The 25,107-nt window shown below is 37.4% G+C and overlaps 4 protein-coding genes across 5 annotated transcripts; 3 read left to right on the forward strand and 1 right to left on the reverse strand.

The window, feature by feature from the left end:
• Window positions 1-364: 364 nt before the first annotated feature.
• On the reverse strand, window positions 365-824 carry LOC116214564 (S-protein homolog 20-like). Its single transcript, XM_031549951.1, has 2 exons — window positions 751-824; window positions 365-686 (listed from the first exon to the last, which is right to left on the reverse strand). Exons 1-2 carry the CDS (start codon window positions 822-824, stop codon window positions 365-367), a joined length of 396 nt encoding a protein of 131 aa, XP_031405811.1.
• Window positions 825-6,928: 6,104 nt separating this feature from the next.
• On the forward strand, window positions 6,929-8,210 carry LOC116214222 (ethylene-responsive transcription factor 3). The gene has a single exon (XM_031549582.1). It carries the CDS (start codon window positions 7,325-7,327, stop codon window positions 7,949-7,951), a length of 627 nt encoding a protein of 208 aa, XP_031405442.1. The 5' UTR covers window positions 6,929-7,324; the 3' UTR covers window positions 7,952-8,210.
• Window positions 8,211-13,705: 5,495 nt separating this feature from the next.
• Window positions 13,706-16,841, forward strand: LOC116214565 (subtilisin-like protease SBT4.3). Its single transcript, XM_031549952.1, has 9 exons — window positions 13,706-13,785; window positions 13,898-13,989; window positions 14,120-14,366; window positions 14,507-14,996; window positions 15,102-15,196; window positions 15,314-15,536; window positions 15,570-15,734; window positions 15,854-16,067; window positions 16,309-16,841. The coding sequence occupies exons 1-9, from the start codon at window positions 13,706-13,708 to the stop codon at window positions 16,839-16,841; spliced, it is 2,139 nt and encodes a 712-aa protein (XP_031405812.1).
• A 6,370-nt stretch (window positions 16,842-23,211) lies between these two features.
• Window positions 23,212-25,023, forward strand: LOC116212828 (upstream activation factor subunit UAF30). 2 transcript variants are annotated; one of them, XM_031547541.1, is made up of 3 exons: window positions 23,212-23,368; window positions 23,704-23,909; window positions 24,565-25,023. In XM_031547541.1, the coding sequence occupies exons 2-3, from the start codon at window positions 23,736-23,738 to the stop codon at window positions 24,691-24,693; spliced, it is 303 nt and encodes a 100-aa protein (XP_031403401.1). In that variant the 5' UTR covers window positions 23,212-23,368; window positions 23,704-23,735; the 3' UTR covers window positions 24,694-25,023. The 2 variants fall into 2 exon arrangements, with proteins under 2 accessions (XP_031403401.1, XP_031403400.1); XM_031547540.1 differs by lacking the exon at window positions 23,212-23,368 and adding an exon at window positions 23,406-23,645 and having other exon boundaries at window positions 23,748-23,909.
• The last annotated feature ends 84 nt before the right edge of the window (window positions 25,024-25,107 follow it).

Genomic DNA, 25,107 nt, shown 5'->3' on the forward strand with positions numbered 1-25,107 from the left:
GTTCGTAATTTTATGGATTCATTTCTGATCATTTATTTTTCGGTGTGAACATTAGTATTCGAAAATCAATAGGTCTCGATTAATTAATGTGCTATAATATGTTAATGCTAAAGCCTGGTGGTGCTTTTCTCTGATACGATAATGTTGTTTTTCTTAGTCGCACCCGAATAAGGGTACTTCCTATGGGCGTTGCACCGCATTATTATGCTTGATCCTTATTTTATGACAGGCTAAGCCTGTATTTGATTAAACAAAAACATAATTAACCAAAGAAATGTTCATTTTATGGCATAAATCCCTGACATATGCTTTTGACATTACAGCATTTTTTTTTAACCAAATCCAAATAATGGCTAGCTGCTGTTTATGGAGGTGGGCTATGAGGCGGCGAAGGATACTCCTTGTCCCAATTCTGCATGTCTTTGCTGAAATAGAATCCATCTGGTCCTACGGACCAGTAGCAGTCCCTGTGCCGACACCGGTCCTCGTCACGCGAGCACGTGAATGCGGTGAACTCTGTCTTGGTCTGCCCTTGCTCCACCTCGCACGTGAAACGGGTCCTCCTGAACAAGTCAATCTTGAACCGGATCAAGTACTCCGGTTGAGGGAGCAGAAACTGGGCACCCAAATCGTCGTCCTTCGATCTGCAGTGGACTAGCAGCGGCCGCAAATCTTCTGAGAAGTTGCTGATAATATGGACATGATACTTTCTGAAACAGAACACTGGATTGATCATCTGTGAACGAGTACCTTGGAAGGTCAACGGAGCACACTACCCCGACAACGAAGAGGAAGAAGAAGCGATTAGGCTTGAGAATTGCCATTGCATTTGTCGGATGATTGACCCTTGTATATTTTACTAAAAAGTTAAGTAAAACTGATGTACATAACTTTGAAATTTGTATAAATTGTCGTGAAATTTGCGTAATTTATTTTGAAATAAGAGTAATTTACTTTATTTATTTGTAATTTACTGAACGCCTAAATAAATTACTATTAATTAAATAATTTATTTTGATCTTAAAGTAATTTACTTCAATTATATAGTGCAACTACTTTAAAGTGATTGCACCATATACCTCCGCTATGGTGTCACTTCCTAAATGTGAAGAGCAGGGCAGGACATCCAATTCGAAAAGAAGAGGCATTAGCACTAATAATTAGCAATTAATTTTGAAGTAATTAAAGGTAGGATTTCACGGTATTAGAGAACCATCTATCTAGTTCGATGGTCCAATTGAATTTCCCTCCACCGTGTCAGTCCTCAAAGAAAAAGGCCCACATTAAATGGATCAAATACTCCATCGAGAAAGTAGAATTTTAAATATATAGATTAAATATTCAGTAAAGAGTAACGACCAATAAAAAAATGTCTGCAAATAAGAATAAGGGGATCATCTGTGCCCCAAATAATCCCCATCGCAGTAGGCCCAATTCCCAGCCCAGCCCCATTGAATTATGGTTCATTGGCATAAACTAAATTGTCAGAGAAAAGAAAAGGCAAAAAAGAAAAAGAAAGGGATCAATGAAATTCGTGAATAACCGAGTCACGAGACGTCGGCCGTTGTGATTATGTCGTGAGCAAACATATCCTTTTTAACAAAAATTCCGACCGGCTTTTCTGTTTCTCTTCCCTCCATTTCCGACCTGGTACATAAATTTTGCGTCGGTTTCCCGCGCAATTGTGCCGGCAGGACAAACAAACAAAACGGAAAAAAGTAGGAAAATGCCAAAACCAAACCATTTATTTAGGGAAATAAATAAATGAAATGAAATGAAATGGACAAATCAATCGAATGGAAAAGAAAAAGTGGGAAAAAGGAGTCCAACTTGATTACCGGAGGAGCCTTTGGTTTTGTGAAGAGATGGCGTGAGCTGTTGGCAAGACGGAGATGTTTAATTTATTGCTTAAGGCAGTTGAATTGAACTCTCATCTACCCAATTTCAAAGGGAACAAAAGAAAATGAAATTATGATACTCCCTTTTTTTTTTTTTGACTGGAATCGGGTGCGAATATGTTCTTGTGCATATTATTAGGATGGTTTTCAGGTACGCGACAATTTTATTTTAGAGTAAGTTTCTAATCCATACGAAAACTAATTAGAATAGATATTACTATTCCATATTATTGCAAAGGAACATGTATCCATCCGCAAACTGCTGTATATTGCCGTTATGTCGGTAATCTGCTCTTGTGAAGTCATCTTGGTACGTTGCAACACAAATACGTAGTAGTTTGGAAATCGAATAACCAAACTCTACAAATAGAGGAAATTTCAGTAATCTCGAATTTTTAAGCAAAATTCTCCTACTCTTTTCCTCATCGACAGCCAAAATGAACCTTAAATATTGATTCATTTAATTCATTCGTGAAATTCTCGATTTCTTTTTAATGTTTGAATTAGATTGAGAAATTTATGCTGAAAAATCTCTTGTTCGGAGGAAAAAGAAGAAAAGAAAAATGACCAGTCAATGTCGGTCAAAAGCTTACCTTCCGGCGGGACAGCTGTCGCCTGGCATATGGTAGTCCCCTCTCGAAGTCCACGAGCCGGTTATGGGAGTCGGCCCATATATCCTGAGGCTCCTGTCGATTTGCTAACCGGTGGTTGTGACCGGATTTCCGGGGTGTTGCCGGTGACCGACCACCCCCGTGTATGACGTGTCCCCTCCATTCCTTTTGTGGGGCCCGCTGGGAAAAGTTTAATTGCACGCCTTGAGGGATGGAGATGGAGTAGAGGGAGGTGAACTCTCTTGTTTTTGGGCTCGGGGAAAGATTAAAAAGCAGGAGGAGGGGGAATGGGATTGGGTGGGTGTGGGCCCCACGTGGACTGGGTAGCAGCTCTGGCTTTGGATTTTCTTTTCCTTTCTCTGATTCCCATTTCGTTTGATAATAATAATAATCATAATAATAATAATCTACTATGGAAAGGAAATTAGGTTCATATATCAATCATAATTTGCAAGTGGTTTGACAAATTTGATGATTGGTATATGAATATAATCTCGGTCGATGAAGTTATTCGCTCATTCAGTCCGACCAAGATCATTTGGGACTGAAATGTTACATGATTATGAGTAGAGACAAAGTCGGTCGCTTATTCATGCAAACAAAGACATAAAGAAGATAAGGGGTTAGGCCTCGAATCTCTAGTATTGTGTTAGGAATAGTCATTTAGGTAAGTTTGACTTGTTTTGGTAGAGATATGACTATACATCTATTCTTACTAATGAGATTGGCTCGAATTATTTATATTGGCCGATCAACTAACAAAAATCTATGTTAAAATCAACAGGGTTATGATAAACATTATCTCGATGATCTAATTTACTTGATAAGAGAATGTATTTTTTTTTCCTTTTTTATTTTCAAAATATCATATTTCCATAGAATGAATTATATATGTGTGTGTGAACTCGTAATAAATGGTGGACATGCATCGTATGTGATATGAGGGCGTGGCTCATCAAAGTGGTCGGTGGAATTGGCTAATCCGTATCGTATGCTCATCGCGATGTGATGGCCACGCGTTATGATGGCCTCCGTCGGATCTCGTCTCCCCTGATTCATTCATTCATTCATCTGTCTGCTGACAATAAATTATTTATTTAATCAATAATTGCTTTTCTTGCCAAGACAGAAAAATCGTCAAATGGCAAAAAAGGAAATTTGACTCTCATGGCTGCCACAACATAAATCACGACAATTTAGTTTAGATAATAATTTTTAAAAAAAAGAATAAATCTATACTGCATATCACAACAAAAAAAAGAGAGAGAGAGAGAATCATCAAAAGATTTTAAAAAAAAAAATAGATTAAAAGTTACCATCTTTGCCAACACGATAAATAAGTCGAGGCGCAACTCGTTTTCATTTGCTTTTAGTTGATATAATACATTTTTGTTTGAAAATAAATAATATTTGCAGAGAGAACCATGAGAAAATAGAATACTTTTTGTTTTTATCCTTGTTCGACTTTATCGATTACAAAGAATGCGAATGAAAATGATAAAGAAAAAGAATATAGAATTTTGGAAACCACAGCAAAAAAATTATTGTGAAGGAATGGGCACATTGGGTTCACGTTTTGACAAGTCCGGCCGAAATTCTTGAAAACCAAAAAAGAAATACAAGTTTTGTGTAAATTATTTATTTTGCAATTTTGTGATCCCCTATTATATTATGGTAAGATTATGAATTTTTAGCCAGCTATTCCAACGTCTCAACCTGCAGAAAGAGAATGAAAAAATATTACTTGTAATTTTGGATTCCAAATTTTACTCTTTTTTTAAATAAAATGAGACAAAAATAATTATTTTATAAATTCCTACTTTTTTTCTCACTGGTAATCTGCAAATGTTAAAATAAAAAATTAAGTGATTTTACTCTTTATTATTAATAAATAGGAAGAAAGAAATAATTGAGGCATATACTGAAGTATATAAAAATGTCAGTTGGTCAAACTTAATGTGAAAGACATTTCAAAAATTAATTAATTCAGATCAGCGTTGACTGTTCAATTGTCCCGTTTAATAAAATGAATCATGTAATAATCCTATTTAGTACGTATCAGATCCGAAGAGCGATCGTTCAACAAGATTTAAAGAGCGTCTAATTATTGCTTTTTGTATCACATGAAAAGAATTGTTTTCGTTTTTACAAGTTTATTTGTTTCGTGTGAAATTATAAATTGGTATTTGGATAGAAGATATTTTTGTGTTTTTTTATCAAATATTTGTTTTAAAATATAATTATAGATTTAATGTGGAATTAACGGTAAAAGAAATTCCAAATTCAGCAGGGAATGAGCGAATTGGACTTCTTCCGCTGAATGTGAAAGGCCGCAACATCATTATTATAATAATAATTATTATTATTATTTATCCTTGAAAAGGAGATTATTAGGTGAGGTGGGCATTAATCAAAAGAGAAGGGCATATCAGTCATTCCAAACATAAGAGGAAAAAAAAAAGAGGAGGGAAAAAAGAAAATAATTAATAATTAAAAGGTGTAGCAATCGAGTCTGGGTTGGTTTGTGGGGGCGAGAGAAGGTGGAGAAAATCGAGACGAAAAATTAAAATTAAAATTAAAATTAAAACAAAAAAGAAAAAAGAAAGATAGAGAGGGAGGAAGGAAGAGGAGACCATACCATCTCCATTCACAGCCAGAGAAATCCATTTAATTAATTAATCACACAAGAAGGAAAATTGCAGAGAAACCCTGCACTATCTCAATTTTAGACAATAGCCTCTAAACTACTCGGAGTTTTTGTTTCCTTTTATCCTACATCGATCTCTGTATAAATTTACGATCGAAGAAAACAATCCTTTTTCCAGTTTCCTCATCCTAATCATTTATCCTACATCGATACACTCGGCTTACTGTTAAGACTATAAATAGAACACAACAAGATGAAGGATAAATTTATCAAGTATTTTTTTTTATCTTATTTCCATGTGACTTATTCAAAAATACATATATATCTATATTTATATATAACACAAAGCGGAACTATGGTGGGTCCAATTAGTGAGCTTTAAAATGTTTGGTTGCTGGATGAAATTTTCTCGAATTTTTATATTTTTCTTTTAATATTTATTCGATTACAAATTGTGAGATCAGATATCTGAATAAATATATTTCATTCATTTTTTTAATTAATATACTTCATATTTTATTTTTTCAATGAATTGCAAATTCTAGGATCCTTCGTATTTGTATTTCAAAAGATATGTTATTGATATAATTATCATTTTTTTATAAATATGAATCATATTTACCTTTTTTTAAAAAATATATGTCGTATCTTTTACAGATATATGAATCATACTTACTTTTCAAAAAACAAATATGATCATGTTTTTTTATATTGAGATCTTGTGTAATAGGTTATAAATAAAAGTATCGGCCCTCAAAAGATTCGGCTTTCATTAGATGTGAGCTCTCAAAAAGTGTAGATGCGAGGTGAATTGTTCAAGTTTTTACTCCTTTTTTTTTATTTCTTATTCTTGATCTCAAACATGAAAATGAAGATATCCATCTCAATTTGTTTTCATTTTTTTTTGTACTGATTCGATGAGTTCTCTATTCAGATTTTTAGTTTTTATCATCCATATGTTCCACTTGCTATTAGATGCGCGTCAATTATTGGTCACGGGTAGTTTTTGAAGATGAGTTCCTAGCTATTGACTGCTGATTAATACTTTATCAATCTTATATTACTTTTTTCATTCTCATCTTACCGCGTTCAATTTTTTTTCAAGTTTTGTACCGTACAACACATGATTTTACTAGTAGTATGTATACATATTCTTCTTTTCTTGCCTTAAATACTTGCCGCTCAATGGAAGTTTCTTTTTTCCTTTTTTTTTTTGTAAGAAGTTATCATTTGGTTCACATACTTGCGCTATTTCGTATTTCATTTTTGCTATCCCACGTTCTTACTCAACTCCAAATAAGAATTGATTTCCCATCATACATTTGATACAAGAGTGACGCGATGATAAAAGAGTCGAGTAAATAGTTGTACTCTATCTCATATTCGTGTTCACAATATATATGTTTATATTCTCTTCATTATATCCTTATTACTTATTCTTCATCATCACTTCCAATGAAAATTATAAACTTCAGAATCCTAACTCATCCATCTCGGAACTCGCCTCCAATTCCATTACATCTCCTTAGCTCTTCTAAGTGATTCGTGCAAGTATAGTCTCCAAAGACTTGTAGCAAGAAAACCATCCAGAACCGGAACGGCCCATAAAACACGAGACATTCGAACATAATCAGTTCAGGGGCAAAACAACTCTGAATCACAACTGAAAGGGGGAAATTGAAATTATTCAGAATTCAAAGAGATTCATCAATCACCAATGGAGAAAGGGAGAAAAAAAAAAAGGAGAAAAAGAAATCCTTTTCTTTGTGATGGAAGACAGAGAGAGAGACAGACAGGGGAAAGAGAAGAGTGCTGGTTCCTGCCATTACCAGTAACTCCATCTCCATCTCTTCCCCTTCCTCCTCCTTTCCCTTCCCCTTCCCCCTCTAACCTCATCTCTCTATCCACCGCCCACCCACCCTCTCTTCCTCCTCCTCTCCCCTGTTGTTCCTCCAACAACGCCATTAAATCGCACATACCGACCCACTAATTTCCCCTCGAGGCCAACCCCATATGATTGAAATTTTAGTCATCGTTCAGTGATTTGTTCTTCTTGATTCTTTCATCCAGATTTGCCTGCCCTTTTTTCCGGACGAATCGGATAGGATAAGCCGAGGAAGAGCCCGCCCCCCCCCCCCCCCCCCCCCCCCCCCCCGGAGAGAGAGAGTATGAAGAGAGGGAGAGCTGCAGGAGCCGCCGCCTGGGAGGCGGAGGGCCCAGGTTCTTCGATCAGGTACCGGGGCGTGAGGAGGCGGCCATGGGGGAAGTTCACGGCGGAGATCAGAGACCCTGTGAAGAAGGCCCGGGTGTGGCTCGGCACGTTTGACTCTGCCGAGGAGGCCGCCCGCGCCTACGACGCCGCGGCCATCAGGTTCCGCGGGCCCAAGGCGAAGACCAACTTCCCCGTCTCTACCTCGGACTTCTCGCCGTTCCAGCAGCCCGACCCGGACTTGAACCCGGGCACGAACGACCACCTGATCGCCTGCCCGCAGCGCCCGACCAGCAGCGGCATGAGCAGCACCGTGGAGTCGTTCAGCGGCCCGAGGCCGGCCCCGCGTGTGGACCAAGCGCCGGCAAGGCGCCATCCACGCACGCCGCCGGTATCCCCGGAAGACTGCCGCAGCGACTGCGACTCGTCGGCGTCGGTGGTGTTCGACGATTGCGCGGACGGGGTGGTCTCCTCCTCGTCGTCGTCCTGCAAGAGGCCGCGGCCTCCCCTGCCCTTCGATCTTAATTTTCCGCCGTTGGATGACTTGGACGGCGAGGATCTGCGGTGCACCGCTTTGTGCCTTTGATAGGCAGCCATAGATTAATTGATTTTTTTCTTTTTTCCTTTTCCTTTTCTTGTTTTTATTTTTTATTTTTCCTTTGCTCGGTGGGAATGAATCTCCATTGATGTCTTGTTGAGGAGACATGGCAGTCTGGCCAAAATGACGGCATGGGTTGATTGAGATTAAGATGAAATCTTGAATCTCTCTGTAATGGGCGCTTGACTGAATCATCATCTCAAGCTAATACTGAATTTAATCTTCAGATCCCTGATGTTCATCTCCAGCTTTGCTCAATCTTGATGGTCGGATGCTTACTTTTCCTTTATGGGTATGTGTCTGTCGGGGATGTGTTTCAGAGCTTCTGCTAGATTGATGGATGGCACTGTCGGGGAAGGACGGTCATCGTCATCGGAATGGATGACGCGGTCACTTTTGTGCGATTTCCTGAGATTTCATTGCAGGCTTGGGGTTTGAAAACTATTGCTCGTTGCAGGCTTCAGAATCGAGATGAAAATTTCTAAAATAAAATTCGAAAAGATCAGATTTTTTTTAAATGCAAATTTAGGATAAAATCTTGTATGGTCGTTGTGACGGGATAGGAGCAGTAAAATGTGTATGTGTTAATATGTCAATTCTTTTTGCTTGCTGCGGAGTTATGACTATCGAATAATTTCTCCTCTAAATTTACAACTTTAGTCACCGAATAATTTCTCCTCTAAATTTACAACTTTAGTCACCGATGACGATCGACAGACGACCGGAGTAATAAAAATGAATCTAATTGAACTGGAGCTGGAGGAGGGCGTAATGACGAGCAGAGCCGGAGTGGTGGGGGGACATGAGATGAGATTTAGTTGATAAACAACACATATAATTCAAAGTGGATGGGTGGGATTAGTTGCTTCTCCTTGATCTTGAATTTATGGTGCTGCTGCTATTGCTAAGCAAAATGTCAGAACCACGTGATTCTTTTTTTCTTTTCTCCCCTGATTTTTCCAGTCCCTGTCTTCCCCTTTTACCTATTCAGGCAGAAACCCCAGAGGAAAAAAAAAAAAAAAAAACACTGCACTAGAAATTTAAGTGTGTTGAGTAGACATGGGGCATCGAGATACACCCAGTTTTCTCAGGAACCATTACTTCTCGGTCTATGATCATGGTAACCGCTATTTAAAGTGATTTTAGTTAACACTACTCATCTGATGATTCATCCAACTACATATTGTAATATTATTTACTCATCTTCTATCTTTTACACGCGGGATGATCTTTTGTTATCAATAATACCACCTTTCACGTAGTAACGAGGAGTCGTATGGGAAATGTTCTCTCCAATCACTGACTTTCAAATTTCACCACGAGGTTGGCGAATATTTATACGATCAGGAGAGGAGGATCGACACGAGGGATAACTTGCGGCTCTCAACTCTTTTATGTCAATTTCGTTGGATGGATTTTCCTTTTTTTTTTTCTTTTATGGCTACGTATCGTTTGCAATTTTTGAGCTCTCAAAAGAGTGATTGAAAATTGAAGCAACGGAAGAGATTTTAACCGAACCAAACGATGAATGTGGCAATTTGCAAAGCCTCAGTGACACGCATCCATCCATCCATCCATTCCTTCATTACTGGGGTTTCCCTCTCCCTTCCCCTTTCCTTTGCTTTGAGACTCCGCGCTTTGTCCAATTTCCCCCTTCCAAATTAGTGGACCGGAAGGAGGGGCGGCTCTTCGGCTCATTGAAAGGTCATTGGGCCCCAACCACTCCCCCGTGGGCCACCTTTGACTCACCAACGCGAAGTCAACAGACCACAAACGCCGCCGTTTCCATGTTGCCTCAACAGTTGATGGGCCACTGGATGGGCTCTTCGTGCCAGATAGCAGAGGCTGCCACAAATCCTTGGGGAACCCCTCCATTTATTTACACTTTGGGTTCCTATTTAGTTTTATTTAATGCACATAGCACATTAGATGATTAATTATGAGTTTGGGCTCAAAACCCATGTATAGAGTCCAAATCACATGGAAAGTTGTATGAGTTTGGACTCGCATAATCATTACGTGCTTCTGATGCTCTACATTGTTCGTATTCGGATCAATCACTTGGAACAAAATCATGTGAGTTTGGGCTCTGAAATCATATACACAATCCAAGTACTTGCCCTCATATGAAGACTGAAAAGATCATTTCGTACTTCTGACGTGCCACATTGTTCGCGATCCCATCAAATATCACTCCGGAACCAAATCACGGGGACCAATGTTACATCAGTATGCATACAGTACGATAATCTTCCAAAGTTCAAATAGCACTCTTTAACTCAGATCATCAAGAAGCCTATTATTCCCTGCTGGAATAATCTCAAAAGCAAAAAGCCTAAAAATAAGCAAGTTAGCTCAAATGAAATTAGTCTCCGCCAATAGATTGAGGTTATCATGGCCTCATCAAGAAATAATTCGCGTGGATAACAACTTATATACATATAAATTACCTGAGCTTTTCAGATCAATTGGCAGAAAACTCCTCGAGGCCGGGCTTTACTTCTGCCACATTCTCGTCGATCTTTCGGTCGATCTTGTTTGACAGGCAGTTTTTTCCTCAGATTTATGGCAGTGACGTACTTTGAGAACAACCAGGCTGGTATTACAGTTTATGGGTTTACACTCTACTACACACAATCTTCGCTATGGAGCTCTCCCTCGTGCTGCGGTTGCTTTGTAGTAAGACCATTGGTAGTTTTTGAAGAAATTCGAGTTCATTCAATTATTGTCGAAAAATATGGCTTCGAGGGAAGTGGAAAGAAGAAAAAAGCTACTCGACCGACTCTCCAAATGAAGGGTTGTGAGGCCACGCGAATCTCAGAAGGTGCATTGATTGAGATCATGTAATAATTTCTCGAAATAAGGTGTTTGTAACGGCTCGAATTTATTTTCCCGTTTCATTCTTTTTTCTCTTATTCTTTCCCTTTTATTTTTTTTTTGTTCTTCGTACTGCCTTTTATTGTAAAGGCTCGATTTTTTTTTTTACTGCCTCTTCTCTCCATTGCATATACTGTATGTAAAGTGTGTTTGTGTTTATTATATGTCATTATAAATCAGCTCGTGTTCTTCCACTTCTTCACCTCGTTTTCTTTGTATTAATTTTTTTTGGCCATTCTTCGTTTTATTATTGGTTAATTAATAGAATTTTACATTGAGTGTATTGTGTAGTCAATATATAATTAAAATTAACCCGGGTGCATAATTAATTAGATTGGATACATAATAAATGCTTAAAAGAAAATCTAAAAAAATATGAAAAATAAAATTAAAATCGAAAGATAATAATTAAATTTTTTTAATAAATGCAATGAATGTATCTAAATTATTTACTCACTATATAATAATTAAAAGAATGTAGAAAAAAATTATCTTAACCTAAAGGGTTAAGATAATCATGTGATTCTATTGTCTCTTTAAACGATGTCACGTAATCATCCCAAAGGGTAATCTTAACCCTACTTCCACTATAATAAAAATTAAGAAGATGAGGATCTTATTCAAATTTAAACTTTATATAAGGAAAAAAAAAATGAAACAAACCATAAATTCTGTAATTCCACAATCATGATATCGACCTTCCCTTCCTTTAATTTTTTATTCTTTCTTCAACTGGACTAATTCCCACAATAAGACCAACAATATCTAAGAAAGGATAAAGAAAATGAATAAGATATAATAATGGACATGATATTATTCATATAATCCTTAAAATATGAATTAAGATACTCACCTGTCAACCGGTCTGTGTCAGAACGATCATGCAAATTGTCAAAATTCACAAACTCAATCTTTTTAACAATAGTTGTTGCATAGAAGCACAACATAAACCTATTATTATTGCCAACACAACACAGGAACATTTCTTAATAAGAAATATGATTTACTTATTATTTATAGTAAAAATTAGAGGGAGAGACTCACGCACCTTCTCATCTATCAAAAGCACATTTGTACTAATCAATTATTTATTATTTATTTATATTTAAGGTATCCCATAGTCTAGAAACACATACTTTGATACGACAATCTTCTCTATCTAGAGATAGCCCGTCAAGAAAGGAATATTGGTTATCACTTAATGCCTTTTTCCTGTTGAATTATAAAAAGAACAAAACAATTTTAATTTAATCAATGATTAATCTACACTTACATAAACTAAATGATCGAATTTGAAAATTTGTTGAAATTAGTGAGAACTCACTTATTTAGGTACTTCATTGCAGAAGCCATTGATCATAAAATTAGATATAAGTTGAATTTTAGGTGTAATCCGAATATGAGTCTGAAATTTAAATATAATGCGGGTTTGTTTATAGTGTGAGCTTTTGTATATATAGTTGGCAATTGTATTTGACAGGACATTATTTTCCTTTTATTTTCAAATTTATTCAATTTGAAAGGCGAGCATTTATTTTCTTTGTTTCTTTTGTTTTTTTATAAGGCAGTCAATTATTGTTTCCCTTGAAAGTGTAAAATATGCTTTTATTTTCTATAAAATTCCTTTATTATATTTTATGAAATGAGCGGTTTGGAATTGATTGATTTTCTTTTTTAATTAATAACACTTTGACATTGAATGATTATATATTTTCCTTCTATTTGTAATAGATCGAAAATTATTTTACTTTTATTTTCAAATTTGTTCAATCTGAAAGGCAAACATTTATTTTTTCGTTTCTTTATTTTATATAAGGCAGACATTTATTTATTTCCATTGAAAGAAGGCATATTGGAATTGGTTTGTCAATTAAAGCTTAATTACTTTCCTTTCAATCTCCTTGTACTAGGCCATGAGCCTCCTATTGTAACCGAAAAAAAAGCTTAATTACTTACCATGTACCTTTTTTTTCAAATTTATTCAATTTGAAAGGACTTTTATTTCGTTTTATAAGGACCTTTATTTTAATTACTTACTATTTCCTTTTATTCGACCGAATTTACTAATTCATAAGGCAGTATTTATTTTCCTTTTATTTTCAAAGTTATTCAAATTGTAGTTAGTAAGAGAGGTGCATTTCTCATGCACCCATTTTACTACATTTATTATGCACCCATTTTACACACCCAAGTTAAAGTAAGGAAGTTACATTTCTTAAACACTCATGTTAATTACAATTAATTTCTTTTATAGCATTTATTATGCACCCATTTTTATTGTGTTTGTTGTGCACCCATTTTATACATCCAAGTGAATTTTAGTAATACATAGATAGATAGATGAATCGTTTGTAGTGTTAGTGTGGTTCCCAATCTATATATGACGTTACCAAAGATGTACATTTCAAATCAAGTATATACAGATACAAAATGACCAGGAAGGAAACAATTGAATCAGTATTAAAGTGTGATTCCACAATTGAAGGATATACCCCAAAAAAAAAAAACCAACAGAGGAAACGGATATCTAGCTCATTGATATGATTGATATAAGTTTGTGCTAGAAGAACTACACTGAGCAGTGACAAGAATCCGATCAATTCCCAGAAACAACCAATGGGCATGAACGGGTATTGTCAGGTTCTCGGCGTTCTGTCTGCTGTTTTGCTACTGCACATGAACAGATTGTGCAGCTGCCAGGATGCAGAGGAAAGAAAGGCAAGCCTCATTACAATCCACTTTCTATTGACAATTCTCATTACAGTTTCCAGAAAATTAAACATCGAATGGTCTCCCATGGAAAAGGATTCGAATTCTGCATTTTTTTTTTCTTTCTGGTGATCGGTGCAGGTCTACATTGTGTACATGGGCCACCTCCCGGAGACCAGGATGTATTTTCCGGCTTCTGCACACTCCAGTATATTGCAGGAAGCGGTTGGAGAGGGGTATTTATTTATTTTAAATGTACTTGAGCCATCCAATCACATCCCTCGGCTGTACTTGAATCTTCCTGGGTTTCATTGCTTGATAATATCTATTTGTTGTCCATTCCATCAGTGCCGTTTCGGAACTCCTTATCAGAAGTTACAAGAGGAGTTTCAACGGGTTCTCTGCCAAGCTCACAGAAAGTGAGGCCAAGAGAATAGCCAGTAAGTGCTGTAAGAAATGTTTATAGCATATATGGGTAATGGAAAATTATGCGGCATAGTTTCCTTTTTCGTTTTGGGTTTGCCACTCTTCAATAACTCCCGATGATATATGTTGTATGCCATGTTACAGGCAGAGAGGACGTAATTTCTGTATTCCCCAGTGGGACTTTCCACCTCCACACGACAGGATCATGGGACTTCATGGGCTTCCACGAGACGGCAAAGCGAAACCCATCGATCGAGAGTGATATAATAATTGGAGTTCTCGATAGCGGTGCCTGGCCTGAGTCGGAATCATTCAGCGACAAGGGTTTTGGTCCTCCCCCCAAGAAGTGGAAGGGTACCTGCCAAGGAGGCGCCAACTTCACCTGCAACAAGTAATAATGTTCATTTTATGAGGGTGCCTTGTGTTACAAGAAATTGCGTGTTGCTCTTTTCCATATGTGATGTTCCTCTGCACTCGAGACGTTCCGTCCATGATGGTTTTACTATTAATATCTGATCCTGGAACTTTCAGCAAGCTCATTGGAGCACGGTTCTACGCCGACGGCTCACATTCTGCAAGGGACTCTTTTGGCCACGGGACGCACACGGCCTCGACAGCGGCCGGTAACCCAGTGAATGGTGTGAGCTTTTATGGATTAGGGAATGGGACTGCGAGAGGTGGGGTTCCATCTGCGAGGATTGCCGTGTACAAGGTATGCAATGACAAAGGAGACTGCGGGAATGCCGACATCCTGGCTGGCTTTGATGATGCCATTGCAGATGGGGTCGACATCATTACGGCATCACTGGGTGGAAATTTGGCGCAGAGCTTTGACACGGACCCTGTCGCGATTGGAGGCTTTCACGCAATGGAGAGAGGGATCCTCACGACACAGTCTGCAGGGAACCAGGGGCCACATGAAGGGACAGTCTCGAGTGTGGCCCCGTGGCTCTTCACCGTGGCGGCAAGCAACACCAACCGAGGGTTCGCAACCACTATAGGGGCCAAGTTTAGTTGGACGGTACATATATTGGCGCCAGAAAACTATGTCCTCTAATAAGGCAGTTTTTCTCCCCCACTTGGCTGGGATACACGGTAATCGAAATACGGTTTACTTGTTGAACAGGCAAACACCATAAGTGCATTCCCATCCATGAACACGAGTGCCCCGGTTGTACATGGGCTGCAGGTGACAAGTAATTGCACGGAAGACCTTGCCAGGTAGATCTTCTATCTGCCAATTAACTTTTCAATCATTGATCGCGTTATTACAGCGTCCTTTCTTCTCTGTGTATATTGATGTTGTTAACTGAAACATTTGTTTGAATTCATAAACAGGGAGTGCAGCTCCACTTGTTTGGACAGCAAGAAAGTGACTGGAAAAATTGTGCTCTGCGACACGGAGTTTCGCGACGGTATCGAGGAGGCTGCCAGTAAAGGATCTGCAGGGGTGATCGCGCAGTGCAACAGTCAAACACCCTATCCTGAACCTTTCGTCACTCCGATTCCAATGCTTTGTTTTACAAAGGAAATCTACCGATCTTATGTCGCGCACTTCAATGCTACAAAGTAAGCACTACTCATTGCTCGGAAGAATGAAAGGGAACAAATATGTGAACCCTCGGTTCTCTTTCCCTGGCGCAGGAACCTCACAGGACAGATTCTGAAATCTGAGAATGTCGAAAATATTGATCCTCATCCTATGGTTGCTTCCTTCTCATCACGGGGCCCAAATAAGATTGCTGCAGACATCATGAAGGCGAGTCGAATCATCAATCTTAATTTGTTCCCTCTCTGGATGATCCACATACCTGTTAGATCCCACGATGCTTTGCTTTCTGTATTGATGTTGTTCCTTCCGGGTGAACTTCTTGACAGCCCGACATAAGTGCCCCGGGGGTGAATATCTTGGCTGCGTTTTCCCCTCTCGGCTCACCTTCATCTTTCCCTTCAGACAAGAGGAGTGTGAGTTACAACTTCCTGTCAGGGACCTCCATGGCTGCCCCCCATGTTGCCGGTGCAGCAGCGTACATTAAGTCATTTCATCCCGATTGGTCTCCCGCTGCCATCAAATCAGCTATTATGACTACCGGTATTGTATCCATTATATTCCTCCTCGACCTTTATGAAGCTGAAACCTCCGGATGATTTTCGGGAAGAAATATTTGCACACAGTAATACTAGAAAATGATATACTAGGGGCTCCCCGGGACTGAATATTATTATTGCTTCTGATGATTTTTGGTCCTCTAGGAATCGAATCGAACAGAAAACTGGGGCAGCAAGGAGCCTTTCGGCCCTGTCTAACAATGTACCTTCTTCATTTGTTGCAGCTACTCGGATGGATGTCAGGTCTGATCCCCAAGGTTGCGGTTCAGGCCACATTAATCCGGTAGACGCTGTGGATCCAGGTCTCGTGTACGAGATTGAGAAAAAGGACTACCTCAGCTTCCTCTGCAACTTGGGGTACGACTTGGGGAAAATTTCGTCGAATAAAACCAAAGGCTGTCCTGAAGAAGGATCAAAGAACATGTCCCCAGCGAAGCTCAACTACCCTGCTTTCTTCTTCAGAGTGCCAATCATGAAGTCTTTCGTTGTAGCCTTGGAGAGGACCGTGACGAATGTGGGTCCCCCGAACTCGATCTACAGAGTATTGGTTCCGCAGATTGACCCAAGTTTCCGAACGACAGTCGATGTATTCCCGAAGGCACTCCGTTTCAATTCAGTAGGCGAGAAGCAGATATTCAAAGTGGTGGTTTCAGGAAAAGAAGTTATAGAGGGGACCGTTATCCACACTGCCATCTTGTGGGCAGATGGACAGCGTAGTGTGTCAACTCCGATCACCATATATTCAGCGCCACAATAGAATCGTTACGAGTCTTCTCTCTTCTTAACTCGCAGGTTAAAAGCACGAGGCGGCAACCTGTCCAAGACAGCAGATCAAATGAGCAAAGTAAAAACATTGTAATAAATAGCATGTGCTCACATTCCATAAACATATTTGATTTCATGGTCTTATTCACCAAAGTTGATTAACCGATACTTTGGCTCCATGCTAAATCAATCGATTCGAAGTTGATAAGTAATTACAACGCGTAGAATAATGAACTTACGATCATAAGAAATAAGTGCTTACCACGAAGATACCTTGCCGGAGAGAAATCTCCATGCGATATATCGAGGATGAATTTGTGGTCACATCAAACACTCTTACATATCCCTTTCTTTCCTTTAGGTCAAATGGGTTTTCTTTGTAACCGGGAAAAAAAATTGTAAAACATTTATTTACTAAAACTAATTTGGGGACCAAAACAAAACATTTATGTGCGTCAACCTCATGGCATTAGCATTGTTCCAAAGTCAAGTCATCAGCTCTTTAGTCAACCTCGTGGCATTTAGCATTGTTCCAATCTGGCTTGACCCTATTAATTACAAATGTTAAGAAAAAGAAAAAGAAAAGCTTTTCCTTTGCTTACATAATCAAAAGAAGGAACTTTTGGTCAATTAACATACCAATTACCAAGCTCTTGTTCTTATGCCCTCAGGAAAATATTGAAACTTAGAAGGAGAGCTTTTCCTTTGATCAAGCACCAGATTGGGAATGGGAGAGGGACCTGGTTCTGGTTTGATAATTGGCATCCTCAAAGTCCATTGCATGAGCTTTTTCAACAGAGGGGTGTTTGGAGTACTGGTCTTGCAAAAAACTCTTAAGAGTTTCTGATATTATTGAGGAGGATAGGTGGATTTGGAGAAGAAGATCTCCTGAGATGGTAGTAATTCAGGAAGGGTTGCAGCACATCAGACCTTGTAGTAGTATTGAGGATAAGATCCAATGGTCAGCCCATCCAAAAGGAATTTGCACAGTAGCTTGCCCTTGGGAGCACATACGTGAGAACGGAGACATAATGGACTGGTATAAGTTCCTTAGGGCAGCTCCGACTGTTCCGAGACACAATTTTATATCGTGAATTGCCATAAGGAATAGACTAAGCACTATGGTCCCGTTTAGTACGCGGGAATGGAATGGAAAGGATTCTAAATAGGGAAATGTAATAGTATTGAGTTAAAAAATGTGATTTTCTTTAATGACCATCACAAAATGAAGGAATGTAATTATAATATTAGATTTATTTATCAAGATATCATGTTATATACATTCTTAGATATATAAATTAAAAAAACATATATGATGGTTCACAATATATAGCATGAAATGAGGGAATGACTATTCATTTTCTTAATTGAGGGAATGCTCATTCCATCAAAATGAAGAAAAAAAATGATAATAAGGGAATGTCATTTCCAACTTATGTGAGAAACACTAATAAGAAAATGAAGTGCAATGAAAAAATGAGTATTCCATTCCAATCCATTCCATTCCCGCGTACCAAACGGGGCGTATGGATAGAATTGTCAGATGGAAAACGGATGCGAATCCTGTTAATTTGTGTGCTTTTTGGATTAGCAGAGGAGACTAGGGATCATATTTTCTTCGCTTGTGCTTTCTTTGTTGGTGTTTGGAAGACTGTTCTGCAAATGAATGGACAAGGGAGACATTACCGGACATGGAGTGAGGCTCTTAGCAGAGCTGCAAAAGAATATAAAGGAAAGTCTGTTACAGCAGTTTTTGGCAGATTTTCATGGTGTGCACATATCGACAATATCTAGAAGGCTAGAAATGAATGTTTTTTCAAGGAAGTGGCTCCTCGAAAGGAAAGAGTTTTGGCAGGTATCAAGCATGCAGTTAATGGCAGGGTATTGGGATTGAAAAACTATAACAGAAGAATTGGTGCTGTTCAGTACAAAACACTACCGGAAGCTTGGGGGATTGAGCTGTAAGCTTGTTTCTGTCCTGTGTATCTTGCTTTTGGGTTTGGTAGTACGTCTAAATCGATCTGTTTTTGTAATGTAACACTGCTTTGGGCCATTAGAAATGATGTAAGGGTCTCTGTGTTTCTGGCCTGCGAGCCATTTTAAGGCCTGTGCGCCTTTGCTGTTGGGTATGCTTGCCATGTTTATCTTCTCTGGCCTACCAAACAGTGATTCGATCTGGTTTTGAAGTGCAATAAAGAGCAAACGAGTACGGATTCCCCCCCCCCCCCCCCCCCCCCCCCCCCCCCCCCCAAAAAAAAAAAGAGAGAGCATTCTTTAATGAATTCCTGTAAGTTGTAATTTAAATTTCTTCGACTTGCTAACTCCACAGTCTGGCCTGAACATATAGGGGTCTCTATAGCTACTACATCCCCAGTCCAAGCTATCTCCACTACTTCATAGGATCCATGATGGTAAGTCTTGCAATCGATATATCCTGGAAGGGCTTCATGATCGAGCTGGCCGAGGCATATTGGACGTTATTGTCTCATATAGCGAAGATTTTTCTCATCGGAATGAATCTTTTCGTGGCCGTTGTCATAGGTATGTGTTACGGGAAAAGTTACGGTGCAAAAAGCTAGTAAAAATTTGTGTTATATATATATATATATATAGTAAAAATAAGAATTTCCTATTTTTCAGATAACTGAAATTTCTTGACGCGTTTATATATTAACTAAAAGAAAAGTTAAATTTTGTTGCTTAAATTAAGAGTCCACAATACATATGTCTTATATATACACACAAAAGCGAAAACATGGTGAGCCCTGCTACGAAAAAAAAAGAGATACTACATATATATACACATGCATAGAAATAAGATGGGCCTAATCCAATGGCTTCAAAACACTTGATTGTTGAGCATAATTTTCTCGTTTTCTTAAGTTTTTTATTTTTATAATAATTTTAGTCAAAAATATTCTTTTTTTAAAAAAATCAAAAGATATTTTATGATAAATATAGCATGAGACGGGATACTTTTTTAATTTTATGATGAAATGATTTTAGGTACATAATATTTAATAAATAACAATTTGTGAATTTTAAAAATTCAAAAAGGATTTTGAATTTTTATAACTTTTAATATTGAGATTGTAAATTGACACATTAGCATTTTATGAGTTAATAAACACAAATTTTAATAGGAGGATTGCTATAAATGTCTTAATAAAATGATATGCAATATAGATTTTAGATCACAATAAAAATTATTATTATTGTTATTATAAAGAAATAAATATATCCAATATATAGTAAATGTCTTACTAAAATTAATAGGCAATATAGATTTTAAATCACAATAATGATAATAATGATTATTATAAAGAAATAAATATATTGAATAGTAAATGTCTTAATAAATTGACGTATAATATAGAAATTGAATAATAATCATTATTGTCAATAAAGAAATAATCATATTCAAAAAAATATATTAATCACTTATCGTTATTACGTAAATAAATGAATATTCGTAATTTTAAGGATCTCATTAGTAAATAATTTATAATTTTAAGGAAATTAAAAATTAGTTAAAATTTTAAATAAATTGTAAAAATCAATGTTAGTTTTTTGGCAAATAGGTCCCCAATCAATTGAATGTTTCTTCATACCCCCATTAAGTACTAAGAATTGGTGGTGAAACAAAGTGCCATATTTGCATTTAAAGACTATTGTCGGTTAACTATGGAGAAATTCAATGTTGAGCTAGCCTGTCATGCTTGTTATTCATATTCACTAGTCTTTTTCCCCCATGCATTGCACGAGTAGTTTTTCTATGAAAATTTGTTGGACTATTTGCTTTTGGATGTAAGATTGTAATCCTTTTTTTATCGGTGGGGAACATTTGTATTTTTCAAAATTAATTATTGTTTCATTTTGAATAAAGTAGTTTTCACAAACTATGTAAGACCCAAGGTACAGATAATTATGTCGTCCTTTTATGCACATAAATAATTAATTTTATTATATACAATATAAATTTTATTTGCTCTAATAAATTTTGTAACATAAATATAAAGTTATAGGAGATTTGTATTGTAATAATCTAATAATATATCCAACTTTGTACTTATAAGTTTTAGTTCATTTATAGATCGTAGAATAACTATCACTTGGAAACTAATTTTCATAAATAAAATTTTTCAGATTGAGGGCAAAATACCTGCATAAAATAATTCAAATAAAGTTTCTTTTCTAATTTTTTAAAAAATTTTAAACACAAGCGAAAATTTTCCAAATTGATGGGAAAAGTACTTAGATAAACTAATTCAAATTTCTTTTCTAATTTTATTATTTTAAATTAAATTTAGTCTAAATTAGATATAGAAATAAATATTATTTAAATACTGATTTTTCTAGCCCTAAAGTAGTAAATAATTACCATTATAACCCTATTTATTGCATAAATATTGACTTTTACAACCCTCTATCAATAAATATTTACTTTTTAACCTTATTTAATATATGGGATACAACTTTATATATATAGATTATCTTTCATCCGCTGTTCATACGACTTTAAGGAGATGCAGTCAAACTAACATCACAAGTAACACTGACTACTAAAAACTCGGCAATAGCAGCGACAGGAAATGGCTAATAAACGCCATCATTCAGATATTTCAAGAGGACTGACTGACTGGAAACAAAATCCACCAAATTAAAAAAAAAACAATAATAATAATAAAAATAATGAAGCAGGAAATTATGCAGCTAACATTTATCGACCTGATTCAATAAAAACCATGCATGCGGATAGATGCAGGAGGAAATCGAACTACATGCATACTCATCTCCAATCACAAGCACATTGGATTGAGATTAAGCTCCGAATTCTAAACAAAGTAATCATCCAATAAAAAAAAAGTCCTTACACGATTATTCAGAAATAAACTGGTAGGAAATGTTGACATTATCGAACTAATTAATAAACACCATTGCACACCAGAGAGAAAGCTCCAAATTCTAAACAAAGTAATCCTCAAAACTTAATAAAGGACGAGGAGTTCAGTCCACCAAACGTCTAATTAATTAATTAACAATTCGAAGAGTTCAGTCCACCTCCAAATACTACATTAAGGGTGAGTCTCCCATATGTTAACTACGTCCGGATCATTATGCAAGGCAAAAATGCAATCTCCACCAATCGAAATATCGCATATCGGACCACCACTTGCCTGAACTTTCGATGTGAAGACCCAGTCGGGACCAGAGAATGCGTACACATTGCTCCTCATCCTTGCGGAGAGTTGCCCACCATTATAATGGAGTGACCGATGATCGATTCAGGGCGATCATTGCATTTTGGAGTGACTATTCATCCACTTCCATTCAACCTCCCGTGGTCTAGATGAGCATGGAAGATTTCGGTATTCCAGGGTGCCCACATTCATCAACTCATCCATCAAGCAAATGTTGTTCCTGGTCTCATCCACCGCTTCATCTACGATCCTCATCCCTGGTGCAAAGTTTTTGCAGCTACAAACATATTTGATGATGAAAACATATTCATAACAATGATCACTTAATTATGATTGATCTAATTATGAAAACATATATGATGTAAATTGATAAAAACAATATATTCATAACAATGATCACTTAATAAAAGAATTAGTCATACTTTTTTTATAATTGTATTTTGTCATTTGTTGCCAGAATTTTCTGAAGTACGATTATACTAACATTGGAAAACTTATAATTACACTTTTTTATTTATTTATAAAAGTACTAGCTTAAACATAAATTTGGACAAAATAACTTGCATAAAAAACCCGTGCATCACACGGGTAAAGACTAGTTTAGCAATTATGATAGAATTCATTAGAGATGAATCATTTCCAAATTTAAAGAAAGAGGGTATTTTAGGTATTGGAAAATGATAATTTTTACAATTTATTTATGAAAAATAAATTAACAATAAAATTAATTTTCATCATTAGGCCTTGTTGCATCGATAAATGAAAAAACGTATTACTTATAATCCAAATTTTGAATGGAAGATATTATAAGCCATATAAAGAAGGAGATGCCTACATTAATGGGCAAGTCTAAGGCTCAAAACTCAAAAGAAACTGATCGAGAATCTCAATTATGTAGTATACTAAAACCGCACATCAACTATGGTTCAGCATGAAAGTGATTGATAGTTTACTATCTACATGTATCAATTAATATATACACATAATATATATTTGTATCATATTCATTATTATATATATCTATATTCATATTTGATATTCCTATAGTACTAATTGTATTTGGATTTAGCATTTGCGTAGCACTCTTCATATAGACTAGTGATCATCAATCACCATTTTTGTCATAAAAAGTCTGGCTTATTAATGGAGACATGGGCCCGGCCCATGAACTTAAGCTCGGATCAGAAATTGGGCTCAAAGGGGAAGCCGGTTGCTCTATCTAGCCTTCTGATCTCGTCACGGTGCGTCCCCCCCGGTTCGGAGCTGCGACTCTGCAACGTACACCTCTGCCGGCAAAAGTGTCGCCTCCGGGCTCCGGGTAAGTTCATCCCGTGTTTCTCCTTCCGAAGATTTCCATGTCCTGTTCTGCTTTTGGGTTCTTAGTCAAAGAATTGAGCGATCGTTTCGTATCTTCTTCTTCGTCGCTGGAAGACGAGAGTCACTGTCGACTGTTGTCGAAAGCTCTTGCAAGTTGCACCTCATATGTTCGATGAATGTTCCACTTCCATTTGGAGGCATCTTTGTTCTTCTTTAGTTGGGGTCCATTTAATGGGATTCCAAGATTAAATTTATTGGTGCAAGCTGTGATTTTGGTGGTATTTGGGTTGCTAATTCTGTTATAATGATTGTCTTGCCCCGGTTTTCGTGTTTCAGATTGAATAACGAGGATCATTAACGAGAGAATAATGTTGCCGCAGAGGATGAAGAAGGCCGTCATCGATAACCCGAAGAAGCTCGCAAACTTGATTGACCTCGTCAACCTTCCTTCAACAGTGAGAGAGTTCGTGGGGCAGTCGCAAATCTCTCGACTGGGCTGTTTCTTGTCCGTGTGGTCCTACATCAAAGCCAACAATCTTCAGGTCATTGATTTGTGCTCTCGAATAGAATTGCTTGTATACTGATTTGCACATGCTCTTTCTTCAGGCTTGAGTATCGTTATGTTCCCGATTACGTCAATGAATGTAGTTCAAAACAATGCTCTACCAGCCAGTTTGCAACTCACGAAGAGATATGCTCGTACATGTCAACCATACAAGGAATTTTTCCCCGTCCAGCTGGTTATGCAGATTCTTTACCAATGAGGATTCATCTTCTCGGTTTCATTCTTAAAAATGTCTCCGTGTAAGTTGTAGTCCAAGGAGATGGAATTGACATTTAAAATGGTTGGATTTCATGTAGTGATTCTGCCACCCCGTTTCCGACATTGTAGAAGCCTGGTCATGGTTTGTTATAAATGATACCAAAAATGAAAGTGTCATGTGACGTCTGAACAAGCTCTGCTTCTCTGGTTCCACAACGTTCGGAGCTATTTGGACATAGTCTTTCCCGTCACATCCAACATATGTCATAAGCTAGTCTATGTGTTGCCTGAGATTGGACAAGGTTAAACTGCTGAGCAATCTATCTGCTGATGTTCTTTCATAAGTTATGAACATTTGGTTATCTGTTTGCAATGATATGAGTCCCACCTCAGCCTTTTTACTTGAACTTCCCTTTTTCTTATTTCCTTTGCAGGATCCGAACAACAGAAACATAGTCAACTGTGATGAGAAACTGAAACGCATATTGTTGGGCAAGCCCCAGGTCGACCTTGCCGAACTTCCGAGCCTCGTCAAGTTACATTTCCCGAAAGAGCCCAAGTGATTTGCCAATCTTGATGCTGAAAGTCTTGCCGGGATCTCTTCTTCCTCCTCTTAGATGCTTCACTATATACTTTGCTGGGAGTTCTCTCTGTAATTTGGTGTAAAGGTTACTCATTCCTGTGGGGATTGAGTAACAAGGCATTGTAAGACAGGTAAAAAGAGTACCTTTTCGTTAAGTCATGCTGCTTTATCTTCGAGGCTTGGCTGGTAAAAGCAAGAAACCAGTTTCCACCTCAACCTAGGAATTTTGCTACTCTGTGTATTTAAGTATTTACTGCAGCAAGAAACCAGTTTCTGCCTCAAAGTAGGAATTTCCTTCTTGATGCCTTAAGCCGCGGGTCGTGATCTTGTTGTTCCACCTTCCAATGTTATTCAATCACACGAATCTCTTTGAATATTCACCCATTTGTATATT

Source organism: Punica granatum, chromosome 7, assembly GCF_007655135.1.
Source record: "Punica granatum isolate Tunisia-2019 chromosome 7, ASM765513v2, whole genome shotgun sequence".
NCBI classification, from domain to species: Eukaryota; Viridiplantae; Streptophyta; class Magnoliopsida; order Myrtales; family Lythraceae; genus Punica; species Punica granatum.

Coding starts and splice junctions, on each gene's coding strand:
- LOC116214564 (XM_031549951.1), bottom strand. CDS start 824: ATGGCAATTCTCAAGCCTAATCGCTTCTTCTTCCTCTTCGTTGTCGGG. Junction 687..750: donor TGCTCCGTTGACCTTCCAAG/GTACTCGTTCAC, acceptor CCATATTATCAG/CAACTTCTCAGAAGATTTGC.
- LOC116214222 (XM_031549582.1), top strand. CDS start 7,325: ATGAAGAGAGGGAGAGCTGCAGGAGCCGCCGCCTGGGAGGCGGAGGGC.
- LOC116214565 (XM_031549952.1), top strand. CDS start 13,706: ATGGGCCACCTCCCGGAGACCAGGATGTATTTTCCGGCTTCTGCACAC. Junction 13,786..13,897: donor CAGGAAGCGGTTGGAGAGGG/GTATTTATTTAT, acceptor CCATTCCATCAG/TGCCGTTTCGGAACTCCTTA. Junction 13,990..14,119: donor TGAGGCCAAGAGAATAGCCA/GTAAGTGCTGTA, acceptor GCCATGTTACAG/GCAGAGAGGACGTAATTTCT.
- LOC116212828 (XM_031547540.1), top strand. CDS start 23,544: ATGTTCCACTTCCATTTGGAGGCATCTTTGTTCTTCTTTAGTTGGGGT. Junction 23,646..23,747: donor TGCAAGCTGTGATTTTGGTG/GTATTTGGGTTG, acceptor ATGTTGCCGCAG/AGGATGAAGAAGGCCGTCAT. Junction 23,910..24,564: donor TCAAAGCCAACAATCTTCAG/GTCATTGATTTG, acceptor TTTCCTTTGCAG/GATCCGAACAACAGAAACAT.